This window comes from Pituophis catenifer, unplaced genomic scaffold (assembly GCF_029215685.1).
Source record: "Pituophis catenifer annectens isolate HBS135680 unplaced genomic scaffold, rPitCat1.0.hap2 SCAF_11, whole genome shotgun sequence".
In the NCBI taxonomy this organism is placed as follows: domain Eukaryota; kingdom Metazoa; phylum Chordata; class Lepidosauria; order Squamata; family Colubridae; genus Pituophis; species Pituophis catenifer.
The window spans coordinates 24,884,751-24,910,096 of NW_027256891.1; the positions used below are offsets into that span (position 1 = coordinate 24,884,751).

The window sequence follows — 25,346 nt, forward strand, 5'->3', positions numbered from 1 at the left end:
GAGAATTCTGGAGAAGCTCCCAAAATACCCTGTTTCTCCCCTTCCCCAAAATTACAACCTATTCAGAAAATAAGTCCTAGCTTGATTTTTACATGTGCACCCAATATAAGCCCTACCCACAAAAAGAGCCTTGGTAGTACAGTGGTTTAAAGCACCCTGTTATTAACACAGCTGCCTGCAATTTACTGCTGGTTCGAATCTCTCCAAGGCTCAAGGTTGACTCAGCCTTCCATCCTTTCTAAGGTAGGTGAAATGAGGACCCAGTTTGTGGGGGCAATAAGCTGACTTTGTATAAAATATACAAAAGAATGAAGGCTATTGCTTAAAGCATTGTAAGCCGCCCTGAGTCTTTGGAGAAGGGCGGCATATAAATCAAATTTAAAAAAAAAAATAAGCCCCAATTAAGGCTCCGATCACTCTAGGGTGCACAGGTAAAAATTAAGCTAGGGTGGGGATGTGGGGGTGGGTGGAGTTACCCTACTACTTACCTTTGGATGTTTTGCAGCCAGGCCTCGCACACCTCGGCCCATTTCTTCTGCAGCCGGCAAGGCTTTCCTGGAGGCCTCTGTAGCCGATAACAAAGCTCTGGATCCAGAGCTTTGGAAAGATCCAGGAACGCCTTGCTGGTTGCAGAAGAAATGGGCCGAGGTGTGCGAAGCCTGGCTGCAATTATCCAAAGCTGAAGAAGTTCCCGAAGGCCTCTGAAAAATGAAAAGGAGGCTGGGGGGGCGGCGCATGCAAGTGAGGTGAGCAGTGGTGGGATTCAGCCAGTTCGGGCTAGTTCAGGCGAATCGGTTGTTAAATTGCTGGCTGGCCCTTCCCCTCCCCTTCCTGCCCCGCCCCTTCCAGGAGTCCCCACGCGCCCCATTTTGGCTCCCAGGTAAGTGCAGGGAGACCTACTAGGCCCAAAATGGGGGCACGGGGGGTGCGGCACAGCCCCCCGCAGCCCCGTTTTCGCTCCCAGGAGGCCTACTAGGCCCAAAATGGGGCGTGGGGGGCGCCCCCCGTGGCCCATTTTTGCTCCGAGGGGGGTGCAGGAGGCCGAGTGCTGCCTGTCACACACCCCTGGCCACGCCCACCATGGCCACACCCACCCAGCCAGTCATTAGGGCAGAGAACCGGTTGTTAAATTATTTGAATCCCACCAGTGGAGGTGAAGATGACATCCTCCACCAAAAGTAAGACCTGGTGCTTTTTTTTGGTGGCAAAATATATATATAGATATAAGACAGGGTCTTATTTTCGGGGAAACACGGGTAGTGTCGCCTCCATTTTCATATCCCGCCTTTTTGTTCATTTTAGGATGAGGAGGAAGAAATCAAATTGGAAATTAATATGCTGAAGAAGTATTCTCACCATCGGAACATCGCGACCTATTACGGCGCTTTTGTCAAGAAAAGTCCAGCAGGTCAAGATGACCAGTTATGGGTAAGTCTCTTCTTCTCTTTCGTTTTTTCCTGCACGTGTTTGGAAATTTAGATAACTCTCAGTTCCCATGGAGTAACTAACGAGCTTGGTTGTTTTCTTGCAGACCTTGCCTCTCTGCTTTCCCCTTTCTTTTTTTAGAAGAAGACACCAAGATATATGAATCTTTGCTCTGTATTGTCTCTTAAAGAGGCCAGATATCTGCTAAAATGGAAGGAAGGGAGAGTTAGGAGTGGTCAAGGAGATACCGAAGGGGGTTGAGAAAACTCTGTGCGAGCACAGGAGCCTCCACCAACTATTTTGTCTGAAGTCTTCTATCATCCATGGGTTCAGAGCAGAGATGGGTTCCAGCAGGTTCTGACCAGTTCTGGAGAACCGGTAGCGGAAATTTTGAGTAGTTTGGAGAACCAGCAAATACCACCTCTGTCTGGCCCCAGAGTGGGGAGGGAATGGAGATTTTGTAATATCCTTCCCCTGGAGTGGGAAGGGAATGGGGATTTTGCAGTATCCTTCACCTGCCATGCCCATCAAGTCACACACCCATAGAACCTGTAGTAACCCACCACTGGTTTAGAGACGCTGCAAATCAGGCTCAAAATGCAGAATGCCGCATTCTCTGTCGCCTTCTCAGGTCTTTGCTAATCTCAACCATTTTGTGGTTGCGCTGGGAGATGGGCCGCCGCGAGTGGCCATCTGGAAGCTGACGGATAGCCGCCGTAAATGGTCGCTTTGCACAGTTGTCCGTGTAATTAGGAATCCGTGTGATGAGAGCAGAGGAATCTAACGGAAGCCATTGTGTCAATTGTGTCTTTGCCGTAGTTACTGTGGAAGGGGCTACATTGGGTTGGGAGCTTCGGCAAGTCAGTCTCTACGGGGGGCATGCTGGGTTTTTAAGGCTAATATTTCAACTGTATGGTGAGGGCACTGAAATTCATGATCCAGTTCCAATTCCAGTCCCAGTTCTTCTTTTCTCTCTCTCTTTCTCCTTCTCTCCCACCCCCCTTTTCTCCCTCCCTCCCACTCTCTCTCCTTCTCTCTCTCTCCTTCTCTTTCTCTCCCTTACTCTCTTTCTCCTTCTCTCTCTCTTTCTCCTTCATTCTTTCTCCTTCTCTCCCTCTCTTTCTTCTTCTCTCTCTCTCCTTCTCTCTTTCCTTCTCCCTCCTCCTCTCTCCTCTCTTTCTCCTTCTCTCCCTCTCTTTCTCCTTCTCTCTCTCCTTCACTCTCTCTCTCCTTCTCTCTCTTTCTCCTTCATTCTCCTTCTCTCTCTCTTTCACTCTCTTTCTCCTTCTCTCTCTCCCTCACTCTCTTTCTCCTTCTCTCTCTTTCTCCACTCTCTTTCTCCTCTCTCTTTCTCCTTCTCTCTCTTTCTCCTTCACTCCTTCACTCCATTTCTCCTTCTCTCTCTCCTTCTCCTTTATTCTCTTTCTCCCTCCCTCCCTCCCCCCCTATCTCTTTCTCTCTCTCTCTCTCTGATATAGTTGATTTGTACATATGGCGAAAGGGGACTCTGGAAAGAAAGAAAGTGCCAATAAAGGAGACTATTTGTAGCTCAGGGTTGAAAAAAGAGGGCTCCTTGGTGTTCCCCAAGTTTGGCAGTTCTCTTGCAGACATTTCGTTACTCAACTAGGTAACGACCTCAGTGTTAGAAGGGAGTGGGGGTTTGTGGAGTGGAGGAGGAGGGAGGAAGAGGAGGAAGAGGGCTCTGGGGTCCTTGGTGCTCTCTGAGCTTGGTGGTGGTTATTTTGCAAACCAACCAAGTTCAGAGAGCACCAAGGACCCCTCAGAAAGAAGGCGTGCATGTAAACTTTCTGTACCAGCAATCCATCATTTTGTTTTTCATTTTTGTTTCTCAATTCCTCAGTTGGTCATGGAGTATTGTGGGGCCGGATCTGTCACAGATTTGGTGAAAAAAACGAAGGGGAATTGCTTCAAGGAAGACTGGATTGCCTACATCTGCAGAGAGGTCCTTCGAGTAAGTATCCTTGGGTTGAAATGTTAAATTAAACTCTTCAAAGCTGGCTTGGAAATGACCAACATACAACATACCTTCTCTAAGTGCTTTGCAGACACAGCCTCTTGCCCCCAACAATTTGGGTCCCTCATTTTACGCACCTCGGAAGGATGGAAGGCTGAGTCAACCTTGAGCCTGGTGGGATTCGAACTGCCAAATTGCAGGCAGCCAGCAGGCAGCAAAAGTAGCCTGCAATACTGCACTCTAACCACTGCGCCACTGTGGCTCAATCTGACTGCCAACTCTAAAGTTAGTTGAACTGGGGCCATTTTCCTTTTTGTCATTTCTTAGGGAGGTTCTCTACTAATTGCTTCAGGGCTGACCGGTTATATTGTCTTGCAGTCCAAGGGACTCGCAGGAGTCTTCTCCAGCACCATAGCTGGGGTAATGTAGCCTAAATAAAATTCTTTCCCCTGGGAATCAAGGACGTTGGTGCAGGTGTTAACATGATGGAGACTGAGGTTCACTTAGAAACTGGACTGTATGCTGATTGGACCATGTGACTGAAGACTCTGGTGTGTGCGTGTGTGACAAAATTTGTCGTTTAATTGGGTGAAATACTGGGGAGCACTTAGAGTTGGCTTTTCACCAGGAACATTGCCAATTTTGATACGTCCCAATAAAATGTTATTTGAGAAAATTGTCTGCCTCGGAGTTCTTATTAAACGGGATGTATTACTTGGCATCGTATAGTCAAGGGCTACGCTTTTCCTAGTTGCAATGGATGGCTGTGAAAATTGGACCATAAGGAAGGCTGAGGGTCAAAGAATTGAGGCCTTTGAACTCTGGTGCTGGAGAAGACTCCAGCGAGTCCCTTGGACTGCAAGGTGATCCAATCGGTCGGTCCTAGAGGAGATCAACCCTGACTGCTCTTTAGAAGCCCAGATCCTGAAGAGGAAACTCAAATACTTTGGCCACCTAATGAGAAGGAAGGAAGGACTCCCTGGAGAAGAGCCTAATGCTGGGAACGATGGAGGGCAAAAGAAGAAGGGGACGGCAGAGAACGAGGTGGCTGGATGGAGTCACTGAAGCAGTCGGTGTGAGCTTAAATGGACTCCGGGGGATGGTAGAGGACAGGAAGTCCTGGAGGAAGTCGGACACAACTTCACAACTAGCAACAACAGCAACAACAACAATATTACTTGCCATCTTTCCAAAGCTTGGGCTGATGAACCAGATCTGCCTTCTCCATTCACCAGCTGGGTGCAAGTTGTGCAGTTCCATAATTCCCAACCCAGCTGGTGAGCGGAGTCGCACCTTGCTTTGTTATCCTAGGCACTTGCAGTAGGAATCTATAGTTTCTACGGTTTGAAAAGATGCAGAAATGGGCCAGAAAGCTAAAGCTGGGTTATCTTTCTTCTAGGGTCTGTCCCATTTACATGCCCACCATGTTATCCACCGAGATATTAAAGGGCAGAACGTGCTGTTAACGGAAAACGCTGAAGTGAAATTGGGTACGTATCTGACACTTTTGGTTTTCGTGACGAGCAGCCCGGATTGTCTTCAATGTCACAAGCCTGTTGTAAAAAAGCTGGAGTATAGTTAGTCTTTGACTTACGAACACAATTGGGACCACAATGCTTGTTGCTAATAGCAATGGCACTCAGATTTATATACCTCTTCACAGTGCTTCACAGCCCTCTAAGCTGTTTACAGAGTCAGCATATTTCCCCCGACAATCTGGGTCCTCATTTTACCCACCTCGGAAGGATGGAAGGCTGACTCAAACTTCCGCCAGTTACAATCGAACTGCTGGCAGTGGGCAGAGGTAGTCTGTAATACTGCATTTTAATCACTGGGAAGGAAGGAAGGAAGGAAGGAAGGAAGGAAGGAAGGAAGGAAGGAAGGAAGGAAGGAAGGAAGGAAAGGGGGGAAAGGAAAATAGCAGTAGTACTTACACCGATATACCACTTCATAGTGCTTTATATCCCTTTCTAAGCCATTTACAGAATCAGTATCTTGCCCCCAACAATCTGGGTCCTCCTCTTCTTCTTCTTCTTCTTCTTCTTCTTCTTCTTCTTCTTCTTCTTCTTCTTCTTCTTCTTCTTCTTCTTCTTCTTCTTCTTCTTCTTCTTCTTCTTCTTCTTCTTCTTCTTCCTCCTCCTCCTCCTCCTCCTCCTCCTCCTCCTCCTCTTCTTCTTCTTCTTCTTCTTCTTCCTCCTCCTCTTCCTCCTCCTCCTCCTCCTCTTCTTCCTCCTCCTCCTCCTCCTCCTCCCCTTCTTCTTCTTCTTCTTCTTCTTCTTCTTCTTCTTCTTCTTCTTCTTCTTCTTCTTCTTCTTCTTCTTCTTCTTTTCTTAAGCCACAGTTATCAAAGTTATTGCTTTGTGATCCCCCCCCTTTTTTTCCCCCTCTTTGCAGTTGATTTTGGGGTCAGCGCTCAGCTGGATCGGACGATTGGCAGGAGAAACACGTTTATTGGGACACCTTATTGGATGGCGCCTGAAGTCATTGCTTGTGATGAAAACCCAGAATCGACCTATGACTACAGAGTAAGTTTTCCCATTGAGGTCTATCCACTCACCTCCATTGAGGTCAGTGGAAAGGAATCATACATTTGCTCCTTATTAGCAGTAAAAAAAAAATAATTCCTCCAATTGAACTTTGCAATGGTATTAATCAGGGTATCCAACCTTGGCAACCTCAAGATATCTTTCTGTCTGTCTGTCCATCCATCCATATATTCAAATATCATCTAGCCACCTATCATCTATCTATATCTCCATCTATCCCTCCTTTTATTCATCTATTATCTATCCATTCATCCATCCACTTATCTATCCATCTAAATAACTCTATGCCTCTATCATCTATTTTTGTCCATCTAGCCATCCTTCTATGAATTTATCATCTATCTATCTATCTATCTATCTATCTATCTATCTATCTATCTATCATCTATCTATCTATCTATCTATCATCTATCTATCTATCTATCTATCTATCTATCTATCTATCTATCTATCCATCCATACAACCCACCTATCCTCCCACCCACCCACCTATCTATCTATCTATCTATCCATCCATCCATCCATCCATCCATCCATCTATCATCTATCTATCTATCTATCTATCTATCTATCTATCTATCTATCTATCCATCCATCCATACAACCCACCTATCTTCCCACCCACCTATCTATCTATCTATCTATCTATCTATCTATCTATCTATCTATCTATCATCTATCTATCTATCCATCCATACAACCCACCTATCCTCCCACCCACCCACCTATCTATCAATCTATCTATCTATCTATCTATCTATCTATCTATCTATCTATCTATCCATCCATCCATCCATCCATCCATCCAACCCACCTATCCTCCCTCCCACCCACCCACCCACCCACTCACCTATCTATCTATCTATCTATCTATCTATCTATCTATCTATCTATCTATCTATCTCTAAGGGACTCAGTGGCTCAGGGGCTAAGACGCTGAGCATGTCAATTGAAAGATTGGCAGTTCAGCGGTTCGAATCCCTAGTGCCGCGTAACAGGGTGAGCTCCCGTTACTTGTCCCAGCTTCTGCTAACCTAGCAGTTCGAAAGCAGGTAAAAAATGCAAGTAGAAAAATAGGGACCACCTTTGGTGGGAAGGTAACAGCGTTCTGTGCGCCTTTAGCACTGAGTAATGCTGGCCACATGACCACGGAGACGTCTTCGGACAGCGCTGGCTCTTCGGCTTTGAAACGGAGATGAGCACCGCCCCCTAGAGTCGGGAACAACCAGCACATATGTGCGAGGGGAACCTTTACCTTTACCTTATCTATCTCTATCTATCATCAGCAGGAAAGTGGAAAGAAGGTTAAGTGCTTCTCACTTCCCAAATTTTCTTTTAGACCCAGACAGACACACATGGCTGAGCGTATTCTTATTTCCTCTTTTTTTTTCCCCTCAAAATGAACTGCTTGGTTTAGCACTGCCTTCGGTCATAAATATTGCCTTTTATTCTCTTTGAAATGCAGCCCTCCTGGACTTTCGAGCCAGTATCCTTTCTGTCTCACCTTCTATCTTTCATCTTGATTTCTGCCCTTTTCTTTCTTTCCTTCCTTCCTTCATCCTTGATCGATACCAGCTGCACTTTGCTCCAGTTTGAAGCTACGTATCCTTAAATGAGAGACTAGATCCAAGGATGCTTCAAAAGTGCTTTTGAAAAACTCTGCACGAGTTCAGCCTTTCTCAACCACTCGTTAAAGGAGCCCTATCCAGTAGTGGGTTGCTCCCGGTTCGGCCCGGTTCGGCCCGGTTCGGGCGAACCGGTAGTGGTGATGATGTGACGTCAGTGAACAAGTTCTCTATGACTGTGAACTGGGCCCTCCCGCCTGCCCCCGTGTTATACCTATCTTTATTTGTCGTTTTTAGCCCAGCTGATAGGCGTGGCAGAGTCGATTGCTGTGCCTCAGCTGGGCAGAAATCTAATGCGCTTGCTCAGAGTGCAAGTTCGTCGCGCACGCGAGCGAAGCAATCACATGCAAAGTGCGTGCGCGAAGAGAACCGGTGATAACACCGGTTGGAATCCACCACTGGCCCTATCCACTTTCAAGGAGAAAGATGGAGCTGCTTTAATGAGTAGCAAGAGAGGGACACCTTCGTGTGAATCCAAGAATCCTTTTGAATTTTCTGCAAAGCGAACATCACCATCCTTAAAGTTAGGCATGGCGGTAACGGAAAACTATTTTGCAGGAAAAAGAGGGAAGAAGATACTCAAAGGTTTTCTTTATCAATGCTCCTTGATTTGATGCTCGCTGCTGCTTCGGATGACAGAGGAACGACTCCTGGCTACCTAAGATGTTCCTCCATATTGGCCATGTCAATAATTAGCTAGGCAACTTTGTGGTTCTGTAAAGGTGTATCCCAACCTGTGGGAAATGCACGGATTGAGCAAGTAGATCAAACTTCTGTCAAGCCTGTGTTTTTTTTTCCATAGTTGTTGCCTGTAACAGATTGACTGTGTTCACGTGCCATGAATATCCATGATTAACTAAACCAGGATTTCTCAACCTTGGCAACTTGAAGATGTGTGGACTTCAGCTCCCAAAATTCCCCAGCCACCTATGCTGGGAGCAGGGCTGAAATGCTCTGAAGTCTGCTATCAGTTTGCTCCGCTACTAATTTGCTTCATACGTGCATGCACGGTGCCTGCCAAATGTGTGCGCAGGCATGGTGCGTGCCAAACATGCGATTTTCATGCAGGTGCACCGCAGGCGCTACTGCACAGCACTGAAAAAGGATTAAGAACCCTTTTCTGAGTCTGCAAAGGTAAGTAGAACAGCGCGGAGCAGGGGGAAATAGCTGTGCCGCGCGATTTAGATTAAATCTAAATCGCGCGGCACAGCTGATCGTCGGAAATACCACTTCGCCCGAACCGGTAGCATTTTTTTACTACCGGTTCGGGCGAACCGGTCCAAACCAGTAGCATTTCACCTCTGGCTGGAAGTTGAAATCCACACAACTTCAAGTTGCCAAGGTTGAGCAACAATGAACTAAATTTAGTCTTCCTTAATCTGGTTCTCTACCTCCACATGATACACAAAGCCTTAAGCAAACCTGTTTGACTCTTGGTTTTCATTCATCAACAACTTTTGTTTTCCAGAGTGACTTGTGGTCCTTAGGTATCACCGCGATTGAAATGGCTGAAGGAGCTCCCCGTAAGTTGACTGCATCTTATTCTTTGTGGCTTGTGGGGTTATCTGGCAGCTTTTGACCCTGTGACCAACTGATTTTTCAACAGTGTCACAATTTCATGTTTGGGAGTGGTGTGGTGGCCTAGAGGTGGAGCTCTCCTCTCAGAATCAGGAGGCTGTGAGTTCGATCCTAGGTAGAGGCAGATATTTCTCTCTCTGGGCACAATGAGAATCTATCTGCTGAACAAACCTACGCATTGATGACAGGAAGGGCATCTGGCCAGTCAACACTCTGCTAGCTCCATTCAGTTGCCCACACTCCACCCCGCAAGGGATTATGGGATCATTAAATGATGATGATGATGACCACAATTTCATGTTTGGTTTTGGTCCTCACATTATAAAAAAGCTGTAGAGACTCTGGAAAGAGTGCAGAGAAGAGCAACTAAGATGATTAGGGGCCTGGAGGCTAAAACATATGAAAAATGGTTACAGGAAGTGGGCATGGCTAGACTAGTGAAGAAAAAGAACTAGGGGTGACATGATAGCCATGTTCCAATATTTTAGGGGTTGTTATACAGAGGAGGGGGGCATCCTATTATCCAAAGCACTTGAGGGCAGGACAAGAAGCAACAGATGGAAACTAATCAAGGAGAGAAGCAACTTAGAACTCAGGGAAAATTTCCTGACCGTGAGAACAATCAATCAGTGGAATAACTTTTCTTCAGAAGTTGTGAATGCTCCAACACTGGAAGTTTTTAAAAAGTGATTAGACAAAACTTTGTCCAGAATGGTGTAGGGTCTCCTGTTTGAGAAGGGGGTTGGACTAAAAGACCTCCAAAGTCCCTTCCAACTCTGTTATTCTGTATTTTCTACGCATCAAATGCGTCCGACAGCTAACTCTGCTCTTGTTAAAAAGGAAAAAAAAATGGAACCGCTACTTGGTATGTGTCCAATTCTTACCCGCTTTTGAAGTCATTATGTGGCTTCCACACCACAAAAATCTCCTTCTGCCCCCCCCTCCCAATGCTGGGTCGCAGCTGCAAGAATTGTGGTTTTTTTGTGTCAGACGATACAGGCTAGTATGGAAATAACGAGGCGTTAGCAGCTGGAGGGGATCGTGAAAATTAGCAAGGTCTTTGTCTTACTAGAAGTAATAAGTGCAAGAAGGGTAGAGAAAGACTCTTCTCACATTCAGAGTCGTCTTTCTTGTGGTTGTCAGAGCAAGTAAAGAACTTTCCTATCTAGTGGCCGAGTGGGAATTATGAGTTGTGGTATCAGCCCATTGCAAAGCTGAGTTTGGCTTTCACACTCCTTATCATCCAAGGCCAGTTGAGACATGGAACTGGATGAGTCACATGTTGTCTGTCCAATCAAAGGAACAGTATCCATGGGGAGAAGAACCTTCTGAAGATGTTCATTGGTGGACATCTGTTGTGGTCTACCAGCAGCCTGCGGAGCTGGCAGCAGAGTTGGACAGTGAGGAGGCTGGGGAAGGCTTGGACGAGGGCTCTGCGTCTCAGAGATGGGGCCAGGGTCATCTGGGAGTTATGCACGGACTCCGGAGCCTCCAGAGTCAGACATCAGAAAGGCAGAGGAACAGGAGGAGCCTTTCCCTAGAGCTGCCAGAAGGCAAGAACAGTTAAAACAAAAGGGACAACTTGGGAGTAAGGCCTGGAGATGATTGGCCCCTCCCATAAGGCTGAAAAGAGGAGCAAAGGCACGTGGGCCCTTTGCAGGAAAGCAACGTCGTTAATCCTGTTCCCTGTCGACATCTCTATTTGATTCTGGACTTCGTGTGGCTTTGCCAAGTAGGTTCTTTGGCAGCGTGTCAAGGGAGATAAAGGTTGGTGATTATCCCGAAGGACTTTTTGCAACTAATTGGGACTCAGCTGTGAATGAAAATAATTCACAGCTGTTGCAATAAAAGAGGTTTTTGGGACTACTCGTATGTTTTAATGACTCAGTAAGCCTAGGTCACAACAGAAACAATCAATAACATCTCTTTCCTTTTGGTCTGACCTAAGCTTCCCTAAAAAGCATGAAGTAGAGTCTTGGTACTGGCAAAACCCCTTTTATTTACACGACTGTGAATTCCTTTCATTCGCAGTCAGCAAGGCCGGGCAAACAGTCTTTCAGAGGAATATTTATCAACACAGACCTTATCTTGCTTGGCAAGCTGCCAGATAACTAGTTTCCAAATGCAGTACAAGGCAAAACTTGGCACAGAGTCTCTTAGAGTCACGAACAGAACTTTCCACTCTTGAAACGACCAAACGAACTAATTGTTTCCTGCAAAAGCCCACTTCCCGTTTGCTCCTCTTTTGTTTCCTATGGGAGGGGCCAATCAGTTTCAGATGAAGCTTCCAGATTGGTTTTTAATATTTCACGATGCAGAATTAGAGAATTTAAGCAACAGTGATGGGCAGTGGGGATGTAAAACCGCTCAAAGTATATATTTTGTTTGTTTGTGTGGATGTATGTTGTTTTTTTTTATTGTAGCGTTGTGTGACATGCATCCGATGAGAGCCCTCTTTCTGATTCCACGGAACCCTTCTCCAAAACTGAAGTCTAGGAAATGGTAATGCATCGATTTCAATTAGAATGAATGTGTAGTTGTCTCTTGTTAGGGTGGAAGGCAGGGGTGGGATTCTGCCGGTTCAGACCGGTTCAGGCGAACCGGTAAGTCCGATGATCAGCTGGGAGTGAACCGGTTTCCCTCCGACAATCAGCTGGGCCCATCCCCCGTGCACTTTACTTACCTTTATCTTCACAGCTGATAATTGTGACAGAGCAGATTGCCGCGCCTCAGCTGTTTTAATTCCCTAGCACTAACGCGGAAGATGATTTTTCGTTGCACTGCGCATGCGCACACACTGCATGAATCATGTTAGGAAATGGTTATTTGTCTAACTAGTTGGTCAGGCAATATATAAACCAACAATGTATGTTTGCAGTCAGAAAGGTATTATATTGCTTTAAGACTGTATTGCATCATCCTGTATCCTGATTGGCTAAGCTCTGTAGCCAATGTACTTAAGGGAAGTCAGGATCATGGCTTGTGTGGATACTACACCATTTTACCTGCATATTTGCTGTAACTCTCTACCTGATCTCTCTGCATGATCACTGTTTGATCATAGCTACATGTTGCTTTCTATTATTTATTGAATGTTTTGATATTGAACTTGTTCCTGTTTTTGAAACTCAAGAAGAACTGTTTTATTGTGTATGACTACAACTGGTAAGAAGACTTTGTACTTGAAATATCCCTGGATTGATCTTTTAACTCTTGTCTTATCTGTGTATGACTTGGATTGTTTTTGGACTTTGCTTTACTTTTTTCTAAAAGTAAAAGACTACAACAACTCAGTGTGTTTGTATGTTAACTGTGATTGTTCACAACCACTCCCAGTTGCTTTTCATGCGTTTACTCAAAGGGTACTCTGCTCAATAACCCACAACATCGGTTATGAGCCAAGAATATCCTTAACAAAGCATGCAATCACCGAACTGGTTGTTAAATGGAAGGATCCCACCACTGGTGGAAAGTCTTTATGGGTTCCCAACAGTTGCCATCTCATCACGTCCTTCAGACTGAAGTTCAGGTGCTGTCTTGAGTGTGGTTGGTTTTTTTGCAGACGTTTCATCACCCAACTAGGGAACATCATCAGTGTTAGGAGGGTGTGAAGTTTGCTCTCTGTTTATATATCTATATATTTGACAGGCTTGCCATGTCAGTGTTGGCGGAAGCGATGGTTTCCTCTTGGTAGTACTGATGATGTTATCTACCTGTGTTTCCCCAAAAATAAGACCCTGTCTTATATTTTTTTGAACCCCGAAATAAGCGCTTGGCCTTATTTTCGGGGAGGTCTTATTATTTTGGGGCGCATGGAGCAAGATGGGGCTACTCTTGCCGTCTTACCTGATTTCCAGCTCTGCGTTTAAATATTTTTGGAGAGGGCTTATTTTTGGGGGGAGGCTTATTTTAGCACATGCGCTTAAAAGCCCGATTAGGCTTATTATCAAGAGATGTCTTATTTTAGGGGAAACACAGTAGCTAGGTAATGAAACATCAGCAAGAAAATTTTGATAAATAAATAAATTAAAACAACCAAGCTCAGAGAGCACCAAGGACCCCACAACTAGAAGGCTTAGAATTAGCCCACCAAAGAGGAAGAAAGTCAAAGTAAGCAAGCCATGGTTAGTTTGCTCATCCATAAGACTGATTCTGGTTAGTTTAACAAGGCACCGTAAAAAGCAAAATCTTGGCTTAGTAGGACATGGGTTACCAAATATTTTGCTGGCATTGTAGAAGAAAGAAAGGACAACCAAAGTTCTCCATCAAGTTAAATTGTTTGTGTCATTTTTCCCGATTTCTTTTCTTTTCTTTTTAGGTCAAAAAAGTTTCTCAACTTTGTCGACAGTTGCTTGGTCAAAAATTACACGCATCGCCCTGTGACGGAGACTCTGCTCAAACATTCCTTCATCAGGGACATGCAAAACGAACGCCAAGTACGCATCTTGCTAAAAGATCACTTAGATAGGACCAGGAAGAAAAAGGGAGAAAAAGGTGATTTCTACATTCTTGCAGTTATTGACTTTAAAAAGTTGTTTGCATGGAAGGGTAAAGTTTGAAAATCAGTTTGTACCTCAAGTAATGACGAAGGAAAGCCTGTCGTAGATTGAGAGTAAAAGAAGGCTCAAAGAAGTTGACCATGACCCAAACTCCACCTCTTTGTTGCCTGCTTGCGACCGACATAAAAAGGGGGTGAGATTTTGAACGTAGGAATTCAGTTGAAACGACTTTTTCGTCTCTTCTTGGTGATCCTTTTGCCATAAATGGTTAATCTTTGTGTGGACTCAACTCCCAAGATGCCCAGCTGGCATGCTTCAAGATGAGTTGGCTTCAATTCCCAGAATTCCCCAAATGGCAACCTTTAAGATGTGATAGACAGATAATAGATAGAAGATAGGTAGATAGATGATAGATGATAGATAGATAGATAGATAGATAGATAGATAGATAGATAGATAGAGAAAGATGGATAGATGGATAGATGTGTGTGTGTGAGAGAGAGAGATGGAAGACAGATGGATGATAGATATAGAGGATAGATTAGAGAAAGGGAGATGGATAGATGGATAGATATCAGAGAGAGAGAGAAAGAGATGGAAGACAGATGGATGATATTGAGGATAGATTAGAGAGAGAGAGATGGATAGATGAGAGAGAGAGAGATGGAAGACAGATAGATGATAGATATAAAGGCTAGATTAGAGAGAGAGAGAGAAAGAGATGGAAGATAGATGGATGATAGATATAGAGAATAGATTAGAGAGAAAGAGACAGATGGATAGATGAAAGAGAGAGAGAGATGGAAGACAGATGGATGATAGATATAGATGATAGATTTAGAGGAAAATTAGAGAGAGAGAGATGGGTAGATGAGAGAGAGATGGAAGACAGATGGATGATAGATATAGAGGATAGATTAGAGAGAGAGATGGATAGATAGATGAGAGAGAGAGAGAGAGATGGAAGACAGATGGATGATAGATATAGAGGATAGATTAGAGAGAGAGATGGATAGATAGATAGATGAGAGAGAGAGAGAGAGAAAGAGATGGAAGACAGATGGATGATAGATATAGATGATAGATTAGAGAGAGAGATGGATAGATAGATAGATGAGAGAGAGAGAGAAAGAGATGGAAGTCAGATGGATGATAGATATAGAGGATAGATTAGAGAGAAAGAGAGAGATGGATAGATGAAAGAGAGAGAGACATGGTAGACAGATGGATGACAGATATAGAGGATAGATTTAGAGGATAGATTAGAGTCAGTCAGACAGACAGACAGACCGACAGACAGACAGACAGACAGAGCAATGTGATAGCTCAATTCCTTTCCTCCATGTGCACTCCCCCCTCCTTTCATAAACACATACACACCCAAACATATGGAACAGATTTTCTGTACCATGCCTGGAACAATAATGCTTCTCTTGTATAACTTTGCCTCCCATCTTTCTTCTTCTTCTTCTTTTTTTTAGATGAAACAGAATATGAGTACAGCGGAAGTGAGGAAGAAGGGGACGAGTTGAACGAAGACGAAGGAGAACCAAGGTCTGATATTGGATTGGCAGGTCAAATTGGAACAGTTCCGGGATGGTGTCCTAAGGGCCCAACATCTCCCCATCCCGTTGAAGTCCACACAGGTCTTAAAGTTGCCGAGGTTGGACTACCCCAACTATAGAGGCCACGGGGCAGGTGTCTTCTAAGTTAAGCCTGTTACCTTCAGTTATTAGAAGATGCTAACTCGGGTTGAAGTCAGGGGTTCGGGAAAACTTCTAGCTAAGATTCAGTGTAGTTTGTGGAACCCCCAAATCCCACTCCTGGCTGGCCCTGTCCACCTCACCCCAGCCCGCCCCTCCCAGAAGTCCCCACGCGGCCCGTTTTGGATGTAGGTAAGTGCAGGGGGTGTGCGGAGGCTCGGGGAGGGTGAAAAACGAGCCTACTGGAAGTTTGGGAAGGCCGGAAACGGGCCATTTCTGGCCTCCAGAAGGCCTCTGGAGCCTGGGGAGGCTGTTTTCGCCCTCCCAGAGGCTCGAGGAAAGCCTCTGGAGCCTGGGGAGGGCCAAAACGGCCACCCTGCCGTGGTGCAGGAGGCTGACTAGGGCACACCCACCAGGGCCACGCCCACCCAGCAACCAGGCAGAGAACCCCTTGCTAAAATTTTTTGAAGCCCAGCCCTGGTTGAAATCCGTGTCAGTTTATCCTAAGCGGAGTGACGGTTTTCTGTAGGATCCGATTTGCAAAAAAAAAAAAAAAAAAATGCGCTGAAGTTGACAGCCTGGGTAGATCAGAGAGCCCTAGCCACAAATTGTGTTCTTGCAAGAAAAGGTGGGGAAATAAATATTGTAAGCCACAGTCTGCGTGGGTTGGATGTGAAAAGGAAGGAGCCAGTTGTGCCTAATAAGGAGCCACGGATCCCAAGCGCTGTTCATCTTTTTTTTTTTCTTTCTTTTTTTTTTTAAACAAAGCAAAATAAAAATTGTGCCTGGCCTCTTACTTCAACTGCTGAGGGTTTTTTTTGTTTTTTTTTAGGAAATTCAGCTTCACCAGGGATTCTTTTTTTTTTTTTCCCCTAGGGCTTTTATGTCCTCTCCTCCACTCCCCCCACCCTCCAAGCCCCTCCCCAACCACCCAGAACCTTAGCAGATGGGTTTCCATACAAATTCCAAAAAATATAGCTGAATCCTTCTTTTGTTCCCCTTCCAGTGTTTTTGCTGTTGAATGCAAAGTGTGAACAGATGCTAAAATTGGTTTGGGGAAGGCAGCGGTGAAGTGAGGTCTCTGGCGAACAGATAATCAGCTTTAGGATGCTGGGATTCGGAAAAGTTGCTAAAACACAGGCCCGGCTGGGAGTTGAACCAAAAATGTTCTTCAGAGGGTGTTTTTTTTCTCTCTCTTTTTCTTTTTTTCTTTTTTGTCATGTTCCAATGCTGCAAGTTTTTTTTTGGCATTTGCTGGGCTAACTTAATACTAAAATTAGTCAAACAGATTTTCCTTCCTTCCTTCCTTCCTTCCTTCCTTCCTTCCTTCCTTCCTTCCTTCCTTCCTTTCATTTGTTCTTCCTTCCTTCTTTCCTTCTTTCCTTCTTTCCTTCTTTCTTTTTCCCTTCCTTCCTTCCTATTTTTTTCTGTCTTTTTCTTTCTCTCTCTCTCCTTTTTCCTCTTTTTCCTCTTTTTCTCTCTCTCTCTCTTTTACTCTTTCTTTCTCTCTCCCTCTTTTTCTCCTTTTACTCTCCTTTCTCTTTCTCTCTCTCTCTCTCTCTCTTTCTTTTTCTATTCCTTTCTCTCTCCGCCTTTCTTTTTCTCATTTCTCTCTCTCCCTCTCTCTCTCCCTCCCTCTTTTCTCTTTTCCTTTGTCTCTTTCCTTTTCTCTCTCTCCACCTCTCTCTCCCTCTTTTCTCTTTTCCTGTCTCTCTCTCTCTCTCTCCTTTTCTCTCTCCCCCTCTTTTTTCTTTTCCTGTCTCTCTCTCTCTCTCCTTTTCTCTCTCTCCCCCCTCTCTCTCTTTCTCCTTCACTCTCTTTCTCCTTCTGTCTCTCTTTCTCCTTCTCTCTCTCTCTCTCCCTCCCTCTCTCCCTCCCTCTCCCCCCTCTGATATAGTTGATTTGTACATATGGCAAAAGGGGGCTCTGAAAAGAAAGAAAGTGCCAATAAAGGAGACTATTTGTAGCTCAGGGTTGAAAAACGAGGGTTCCTTGGTGCTCTCTGAGTTTGGTGGTTCTTCTCTCTCTCTCATTTTGCACCCATGTCTGTTTTTAAATGAAGCTCCATTGTGAATCTGCCGGGGGAATCCACCCTGCGCCGAGAGTTCCTCCGACTTCAGCAGGAGAACAAATCCCGTTCGGATCCCCCCTGCTTGCAGCCCCTCCAACACCAGCAACAGAAACACCAGGAAAACTACAAAAGGCAGCTTTTGGAAGAGAGGCAGAAGCGCATCGTGGAGCAAAAACTGCAGAGGAAGAAGCTGGAAGATGTAGGAACTGGGTTTGATTTTGGGGGGGGGAAGGGTGCTGTGATTGGGTTCCATTAGATTTGGCTGGCCTCATCCTGTCGCTTTGCTTGTTTTCTTTTTATAGAATAGAAATAGGATAGGATAGGATAGGATAGGATAGGATAGGATAGGATAGGATAGGATAGGATAGGATAGGATAGGGATGGGATAGGGATAGGGATAGGGATAGGATAGGGATAGTGTAGGGTAGGATAGGATAGGATAGGATAGGATAGGATAGGATAGGATAGGATAGGATAGGATAGGATAGGATAGGATAGGGATGGGATAGGGATAGGATAGGGATAGGGTAGGGATAGGGTAGGGTAGGATAGGATAGGATAGGATAGGATAGGATAGGATAGGATAGGATAGGATAGGATAGGATAGGATAGGATAGGATAGGATAGGATAGGATAGGATAATATAGGATAGGATAGGGATAGGATAGGGGTAGGGTAGGGTAGGGTAGGATAGGATAGGATAGGATAGGATAGGATAATATAGGATAGGATAGGGATAGGATAGGGGTAGGGTAGGGTAGGGTAGGATAGGATAGGATAGGACAGGACAGGACAGGACAGGACAGGACAGGACAGGACAGGACAGGACAGGACAGGACAGGACAAGGATAAAGTAGAGTAGAATATAGACTATAGAATATAGAAGGGACCTCAGAGGTCTTCTACTCTAACCCCCTGTTCAAGCAGGAGACTTTATACCATTACAGACAAGTGGCTCCCCAAACTCTACTTAAAAGCTTCTAGTGTTGGAGCATTCACAACTTCTGGAGGCAAGTTGTTCCACTGATTAATTGTCCTAACTGTCAGGAAATTTCTCCTTAGTTCTCGGTTGCTTCTCTCCTTGATGAGTTCCCATCCATCGTTTCTTGTCCCGCCTTCAGATGCTTTGGAGAATAGCGTGACCCCGTCTTTTTTGTGGTAGCCCCTGAGATATTGGGAGACTGCTATCATGTCACCCCTGGTCCTTCTTTTTGCTAGACTAGCCCTACCCAATTCCTGCAACCGTTCTTTATATGTTTTAGTCACCAAGCTCCTAATCAAGAGGGCGTGAGATTGCTACTTCTGCCGTGCGGAGTCTTTTCAGTTGAGATTTTGGAGAGCAGGTTGGGTACGCTCACGAAACTAACGCCTTCTTTGCAAATGGCGGTTCAGTAGATGTGACTCAACTGCCAATGCTTGTTAATTTGCAAAGTCAACTTTTAGTATCTTTTCTAACTCCCTGCAATGTTCTCTACCACTGGTCTTTTGGTGGGGGGAAGTTGCACCTTCAAGCCAAGGACTGACCTGCAAACATCCATCTGCTTTATTTTCTAAGAGTGCCTTGGGGTGCTTCAGTGGGGCCCAGAAGCGATCCTGGGGTGTGGGGAGCAGATGCTGGAGGCCAAGGCTTTAATTTGCAGTTACCAACTTGGCCTTCAAGAGAGGTAGCGTTATGGCCTGGTTTAGGCATCAAGCTAGGAACTGAGATTTCATGAATTCCCAGTTTCACCTTGAGCACAAAGGAAGCTGGGTGACCTTGGACCAGTCCCTCCCTCTCTCAGCTCTAGCAAGGAGGCAACGGCAAACCATGTCTGAAGAAAGCTTGCCAAGAAATCTACAGGGACTTGTCTAGGGGTCAACATGGACGTGAAAGCACAAAAATACAAAAGCATCTTGGCTTTTCATGATCTGTTCTGAAGAATCTGGAAGGCCCTCCTTCTTCAATGCCAGAACATCTGCTCTTGTAGATGAAAAGAGCACTTTGGACTTCTTTAGACTGTTTTGCCAAGGGAGACATTGCCCTGCAGACCAACGGTTAAACAATGATCAATAAAGGAGCAACTAAAAAGAGCTTCACAGTCCCCACTCTTGAAAATAAATTTAGAAAAGCATGGAATAAGCCGTGATAGGATCCCAGAGTTTTGCAGATTTTTATCTGCTTTGACTTTATCTGATTGGCACAGGTAGAGATGATAGATAGATGAAAGAGGGGAGCAGGAGGTAGAGAGAGAGAGAGAGAGAGAGAGAGAGAGAGAGAGAGAGAGAGAGAGAGAGAGAGAGAGAGATGGTAGATAGATAGACAAACAGACAGACAGACGGATAGATAGATAGATAGATAGATAGATAGATAGATAGATAGATAGATAGATAGATAGATAGATAATGGATGGATGATGGATAGATAGATGATGGATGGATGGATGGATGGATGGATAGATAGATAGATAGATAGATAGATAGATAGATAGATAGATAGATAGATAGATAGATAAGAATCGAGGAACTCTAGATGAATATTAAGTTGAGCCATGAGGGAACAATTCTAGCAATACTTGAGTATCGGAATGCCTGCTCTATTTAAAATCAACAATATTCAGAATTTTTCCATCTTTTTTTTTATTATTATTTCCTCTCTCACACGCACACACCACTTTTGGAATGGATTCCCTCTTGAGCAGGAGATTTAGCTTCCATCTGTTCCTCGTTTCAGTACCGGCCAGATCTAGTTTACTTTCAACCACATGAGAACTAATGTTCACAGTCAGAGTGCAAGGGTGCAATTGGACGAAGGATAACAGAGTTGGAAGGGACCTTGGAGGTCTTCTAGCCCAACCCCCTTCTCAAGCAAGGGTTGAATGTCTTCAAACATTTGGCGTATGGTCTTCATTTCCTCTCGTTGTGTTAGAAAAAGCATGCTGGAACAGAAATAGATAGCTAGAATGATTCAAGTGATGGTGCAGTTATCTTAATATATTGCTGTTGTTCCTCCATTGCTAAGTCGTGCCCGATTCTATGTCAGCACATAGAAAGGTATAATTTGGGATTTACCATGTTTCCCTGAAAATAAGACATCCCCTGAAAATAAGCCCTCCCCTGAAAATAAGCCCTCCCCAAAAATATTTAAAGGCATGCGCAACCAGTCACCGCCATTTCCTCTGCTTAGGGTTAGGGAGACAGAACTGGAAATCTAGGTAAGACAGCAAGAGGAGCCCCATCTTGCTCCAGGCACCCCAAAATAATAAGAACTCCCCAAAAATAAGGCCAAGCGCTTATTTCATGGTTCAAAAAAATATAAGACAGGGTCTTATTTTCGGGAAAACATGGTATTTACCTTGAGGAAAAGGTACAAAGAGCCCAATGTAAAGTTTATGCTCGGTATGGAGAGAGAGGGAGGAAGGGAGAGGGAGAGGGAGAGGGAGGGAGGCAGGGAGAGGGAGAGAGGGAGAGGGACTGAGGGAGAGGGAAAGAGGGAGGGAGAAGGAGGGAGAGGAAAAGGGAGAGGGAGGGAGAGGGAGGGAGAGAGGGAGGGAAAGATATAGATATAGCTATAGCTATAGATATAGATATAGATATAGATATAGATATAGATATAGATATAGATATAGATATAGATATAGATATAGATATAGATATAGATATAGATATATTCTTCTCTTATCGTAGGCCCTTTATGTGTATTTCTCCTCAGCTGGGTATTTTCCTACGTAAACCAAGATTTTCAAAAAGCAGCCATAGCTCAGCGAAATCACATCCACTAGTTCTAGGCTTTATCAGATAGCCAGCAAGCAGTTTACTGCCTTTTGGGAGACTAATATAGATCTATGTCAGACTAATTAGTACTCATCAGTTAGCCACACCCTCATCACATGTTTCCTCCCCGTAGAGATTTTGAAAATCTTGGTTTACATAGGAAAATACCCGGCTGTGGAGAAATACACATAAAGGGCCTACGATAAGAGAAGAAAATAAATACTTGACCTCTACTGGGAGGAAACGTGATGAGGGTGTGGCTAACTGATGAGGACTAAGTAGTCCGAAATAGATCTATATTAGTCTCCCAAAGGGCAGCAAACTGCTTGTTGGCTGTCTGATAAAGCCTAGAACTAGTGGATGTGATTTCACTGAGCTATGGCTACATTTTGAAAATCTTGGTTTACGTAGGAAAATACCCGGCTGAGGAAAAATACATACATATACATATATATGGGGGGAAAAAAACCACATTTCTCGGGGAACTTCTACCATGCTTAGAATCCGAGAATGTCTGAACGACGTTGCACCATGCGACCTACGAGCGATTCATTTACTCCTTGTATGAGATGCCCCCGAATAATGAAATGAAATGAAATGAAATGAAATGTCATGTCATTTCTTGGCCTGTGTTCAGCATCAGAAAAAGGAAGAGCTTCGGAAACATCTGGACCCTGAAAGGAGACACCCGGAGAGCAAGGGGGCTCCGGGCCATGTGCAGAAGGATAAAAGCAACCGAGAGAAGCCGGAGGAGGCGTGGTGCAAAGGAGATGCAGTCCAACACGCAGGAATGCAACAGGTGTGATTGTAGTTGGACAGAGGAGACATCTTTGGGGTATATTTTTTTCATCCAATCAGAATAGAACTGGAAGGGACCTTGGAGGTCTTCTAGTCCCACCCTCTGCTCAAGCAGGAGAATCTATTCCATTTCAGATAAGTGACTGTCCAGTCTCTTCTTAAAAGCCTCCAGTGATGAAGCACCCACAATTTCTGGTGGCAAGCCATTCCACTGGTTAATTGTCCTCACTGTTAGGAAGTTTCTCCTTATTTCTAGGTTGAATCTCTCCTTGATCAGTTTCCATCCATTATTCCTTGTCTGGCCTTCGGGTGCTTTGGAAAATAGCTTGACCCCCTCCTCTCTGTGGCAGCCCCTCAAATATTGGAAGACTGCTATCCTGTCTCCCTCATCCTTCTCTTCACTAGACTAGCCAGGCCCAGTTCCTGCAACCGTTCATCGTATGTTTTAGTCTCCAGTCCCCTAATCATCCTGGTGGCTCTTCCCTGCACTCTTTCTAGAGTCTCAACATCTTTTTTATAGTGTGGTGACCAAAACTGGATGCAGTACTCTAGGTGTGGCCTTACTAAGGCTTTATAGAGTGGTATTAATACCTCCCTTGATCTTAATTGTATCCCTCTGTTAATGCAATTTAGGATTGCATTGGCTTTTTTGGCTGCCGCCACACACAGCTGGCTCATATTTAATTATGTTGTACACTAAGACTCCAAGATCCCTCTCCCAATGTCCCTCTCACATTCCACAGTGTCATCTGTGATTTCAGATGTCTAAGATGGCCTCTGCTGTTGCTGATTCTCAAATGGAAGATAAGGTTGTTCTAAGCTAACTCCACCGATCTTTTGATTACAAGGGCATTCTTGTTTCCTTTCCCCCTTCTAGAGGAAAGCAGACGAAGCAACTCAGGGGAAGAAATTTCACCGAACCCTTCCCAAAGATCAGACACAACTCCTTTCTCTCCAACACGACCACAAGCAGAAGAACAAGGAGATTCCTAAGATCCTTAATCTTCCACAGGGCCCTTTGTCAAACTGCTTGAGCAAAGAGGTAATGTGATGATCCCAGGGCATGGCACAAAGGCAACACAGCCAGAGAATAAGTAATGTTTCCCTTTGTTAGCTCTAACTTTGCCCTCGACGTCCCTTTTACTCTTCGGTCTGGAGAAAAACTCACCCACAAATCTGTAACAGCCTTTGGCTGAAAATACTCCAGTCCAAGCGTTATAAACAGAAAACTTCAAAATATAAATCCAATAAGCCAAGATAAAGTAATTAATCTGGCAGGGCAAGCAAGATAAGGAGTTCCAGAATTGAAGCAGCACTCTCCTTTAAACTCCATCCCCAGGTGTGCCTTGTGAAGGGAATCAGGGCCCTTCCCTCTCTCGTAAGCCACGCAACCCCCGTTGCTCTCTTCTCCGTTCTTCCCCGCGTGCCCTAGGATGAGGAAGGGGTGGGCCTTGGTCTTCACCTGAACCCCCTCTCCCTTGTTCTACCTCTCCCCTGCTCTGCCCAGCCTGTCTTTGCCCTTCCCCAGTTTCCTCCATAGCCAACGGAGCCACTCTCCCACTCTCTCTCAGCTGTTCGTCTTCCCCCTCAGATTCAGACTCCGATGGGGGGGCATGACAGGTAAAGCCCAGCTTACTAAACACCAATCCTTGTCTATGTTGGATTTGGCCAGTTGCCAGCTAAAAACGGTTTTTAATTTAAAAAACAACAACCAAGCAGGCTTTAGAAGGGGGGGTGGGGAGAAGCAAATAATTGGTGTTTCGGGGGGGCTCTCCAAGCTTGGTTGTTTCTTGTAAAATCTCACATGGTTGGGAAGCATTTCTTTCCATCTCCAGCCTTGGAAATAGATAGATTGTTGTTTTGGGCTGAATAGAAGCCTAATTGAGGAATTTATTTATTTCTTTGGTAAGAATGCTTTCGAAAAGGAAAGAGAACGCTAAGAAAAGACTCATTCATCACTGAGTTAAAAACAGCCCGCAGAGACATTTTCCAAAATCACAAGACCGTCTCTAGAGGTAACAAGGCAAACCGAAGAATAACAATCTTCTGAGGACATCCAGAAGAGTTTGAAGAGAAGGGGGTGGAATTATAAATCTTAAGATTGAGCTTGATTCTCCAAAAAAAAAAAAGAGGAAAACTCATATGCAGCGATGGAGTTTTCTCCTTCTCTTCCCTAAGAGCAGGGGTCTCCAAATTTGGCAACTTTAAGACTTCAAGAGGCAACTGGAGTTTCTGTTTTTTTCTTTTGAGGACATTTCGCTTCTCATCCAAGAAGCTTCTTCAGCTCTGACAGGATAGTGGGGAGTGGAAGGATTTATATTCCTTGCAGACAGCTGGTCATTTGCATCCTTTTAGAGGGTGGTTGAAGCACTTGGAGGTTTAGCTGTGTCCTCAGGATTACCTGAGTGGTGCAAATGGTTCCTGAAGTCTGCAATTTTTCCCTCCGGAAATCCATTCTTACTCCCACACCATTCAAAAGGTCTTCATCCCAAATTGTACAGCTGAAAGGCATAGCTTGTATAGCTTCTTGGATGAGAAGCGAAACGTCTTCAAAAGAAAAGACCAAGGAAGTCCAGTTGCCTCCAGAAAAAGCACCTTTGGGACAACCATGTATATATGTATATTTTAACTGTATTTTAATATTTGTACTTGATGTTTTTACTTGGCTGTTCACCGCCCTGAGTCCTCAGGGAGAAGGGCGGTATACAAATTCAAATTCAAAATAAAAACCATGACCTGGATGACTGAGAATCTCTACAGACCAGTTTCATGTTTGTTCCACCAAAAACTATTCTTTAATAACAGCTTTTGGACATGTATGGAGGTTGAGTCCATAAGCTTCAGAGGACTTCTGTGAACCTGGGATCTTGAATGCTCCATCTTAACATCTTTGAATCCTTAAGTCCCTTTCTTCTTCTGGTGGTGGTCTCTGTACCTATCCATCTCACCAGTGCCAGAGCATATGAGCTGGAATACAGGTGGTCCTTGACTTACAACAGCTCGTTTAATGACCGTTCGAATTTACAACGGTGCTGGAAAAAATTGACTTAGGATCGTTTTTCAGACTCACGACCATTTTCGCAGCATCCCCATGGTGCCCGTGAACAAAATTCGGATGCCTGGCCATTGGTTCGTATTTATGACGGTTGCGGGTGTCTTGGGGTTCCCTTTTGCGACCTTCTGAAGAGCAAAGTCCACGGGGAAGCCAAATTCACTTTACAACGGTGCGACTAATTTAACGACCATGATTCCTTTAACACAAAGGAAAGGCAAGAAAATGGGCCAAAACTCACTTCACCCGTTTCTCACTGAGCAACGGAAATTTGGGGTTCAGTTGTAGTCATACATTGAGGATTACCTAAATAAATTCCTTGGA

At 44.7% G+C, this 25,346-nt stretch overlaps 1 protein-coding gene across 1 annotated transcript in view; it reads left to right on the plus strand.

The window, feature by feature from the left end:
• Positions 1–25,346, plus strand: part of NRK (Nik related kinase) — a 74,036-nt gene that overhangs the window by 3,525 nt on the left and 45,165 nt on the right. Inside the window, exons 2-12 of the mRNA XM_070951778.1 lie at positions 1,303–1,428; positions 3,287–3,397; positions 4,800–4,890; positions 5,795–5,925; positions 9,040–9,094; positions 11,573–11,651; positions 13,468–13,643; positions 15,130–15,202; positions 17,414–17,621; positions 21,810–21,971; positions 22,848–23,012. Coding sequence (XP_070807879.1) covers positions 1,303–1,428; positions 3,287–3,397; positions 4,800–4,890; positions 5,795–5,925; positions 9,040–9,094; positions 11,573–11,651; positions 13,468–13,643; positions 15,130–15,202; positions 17,414–17,621; positions 21,810–21,971; positions 22,848–23,012 — 1,377 coding nt within the window. The remainder of the gene's footprint in view (positions 1–1,302; positions 1,429–3,286; positions 3,398–4,799; positions 4,891–5,794; positions 5,926–9,039; positions 9,095–11,572; positions 11,652–13,467; positions 13,644–15,129; positions 15,203–17,413; positions 17,622–21,809; positions 21,972–22,847; positions 23,013–25,346) is intronic.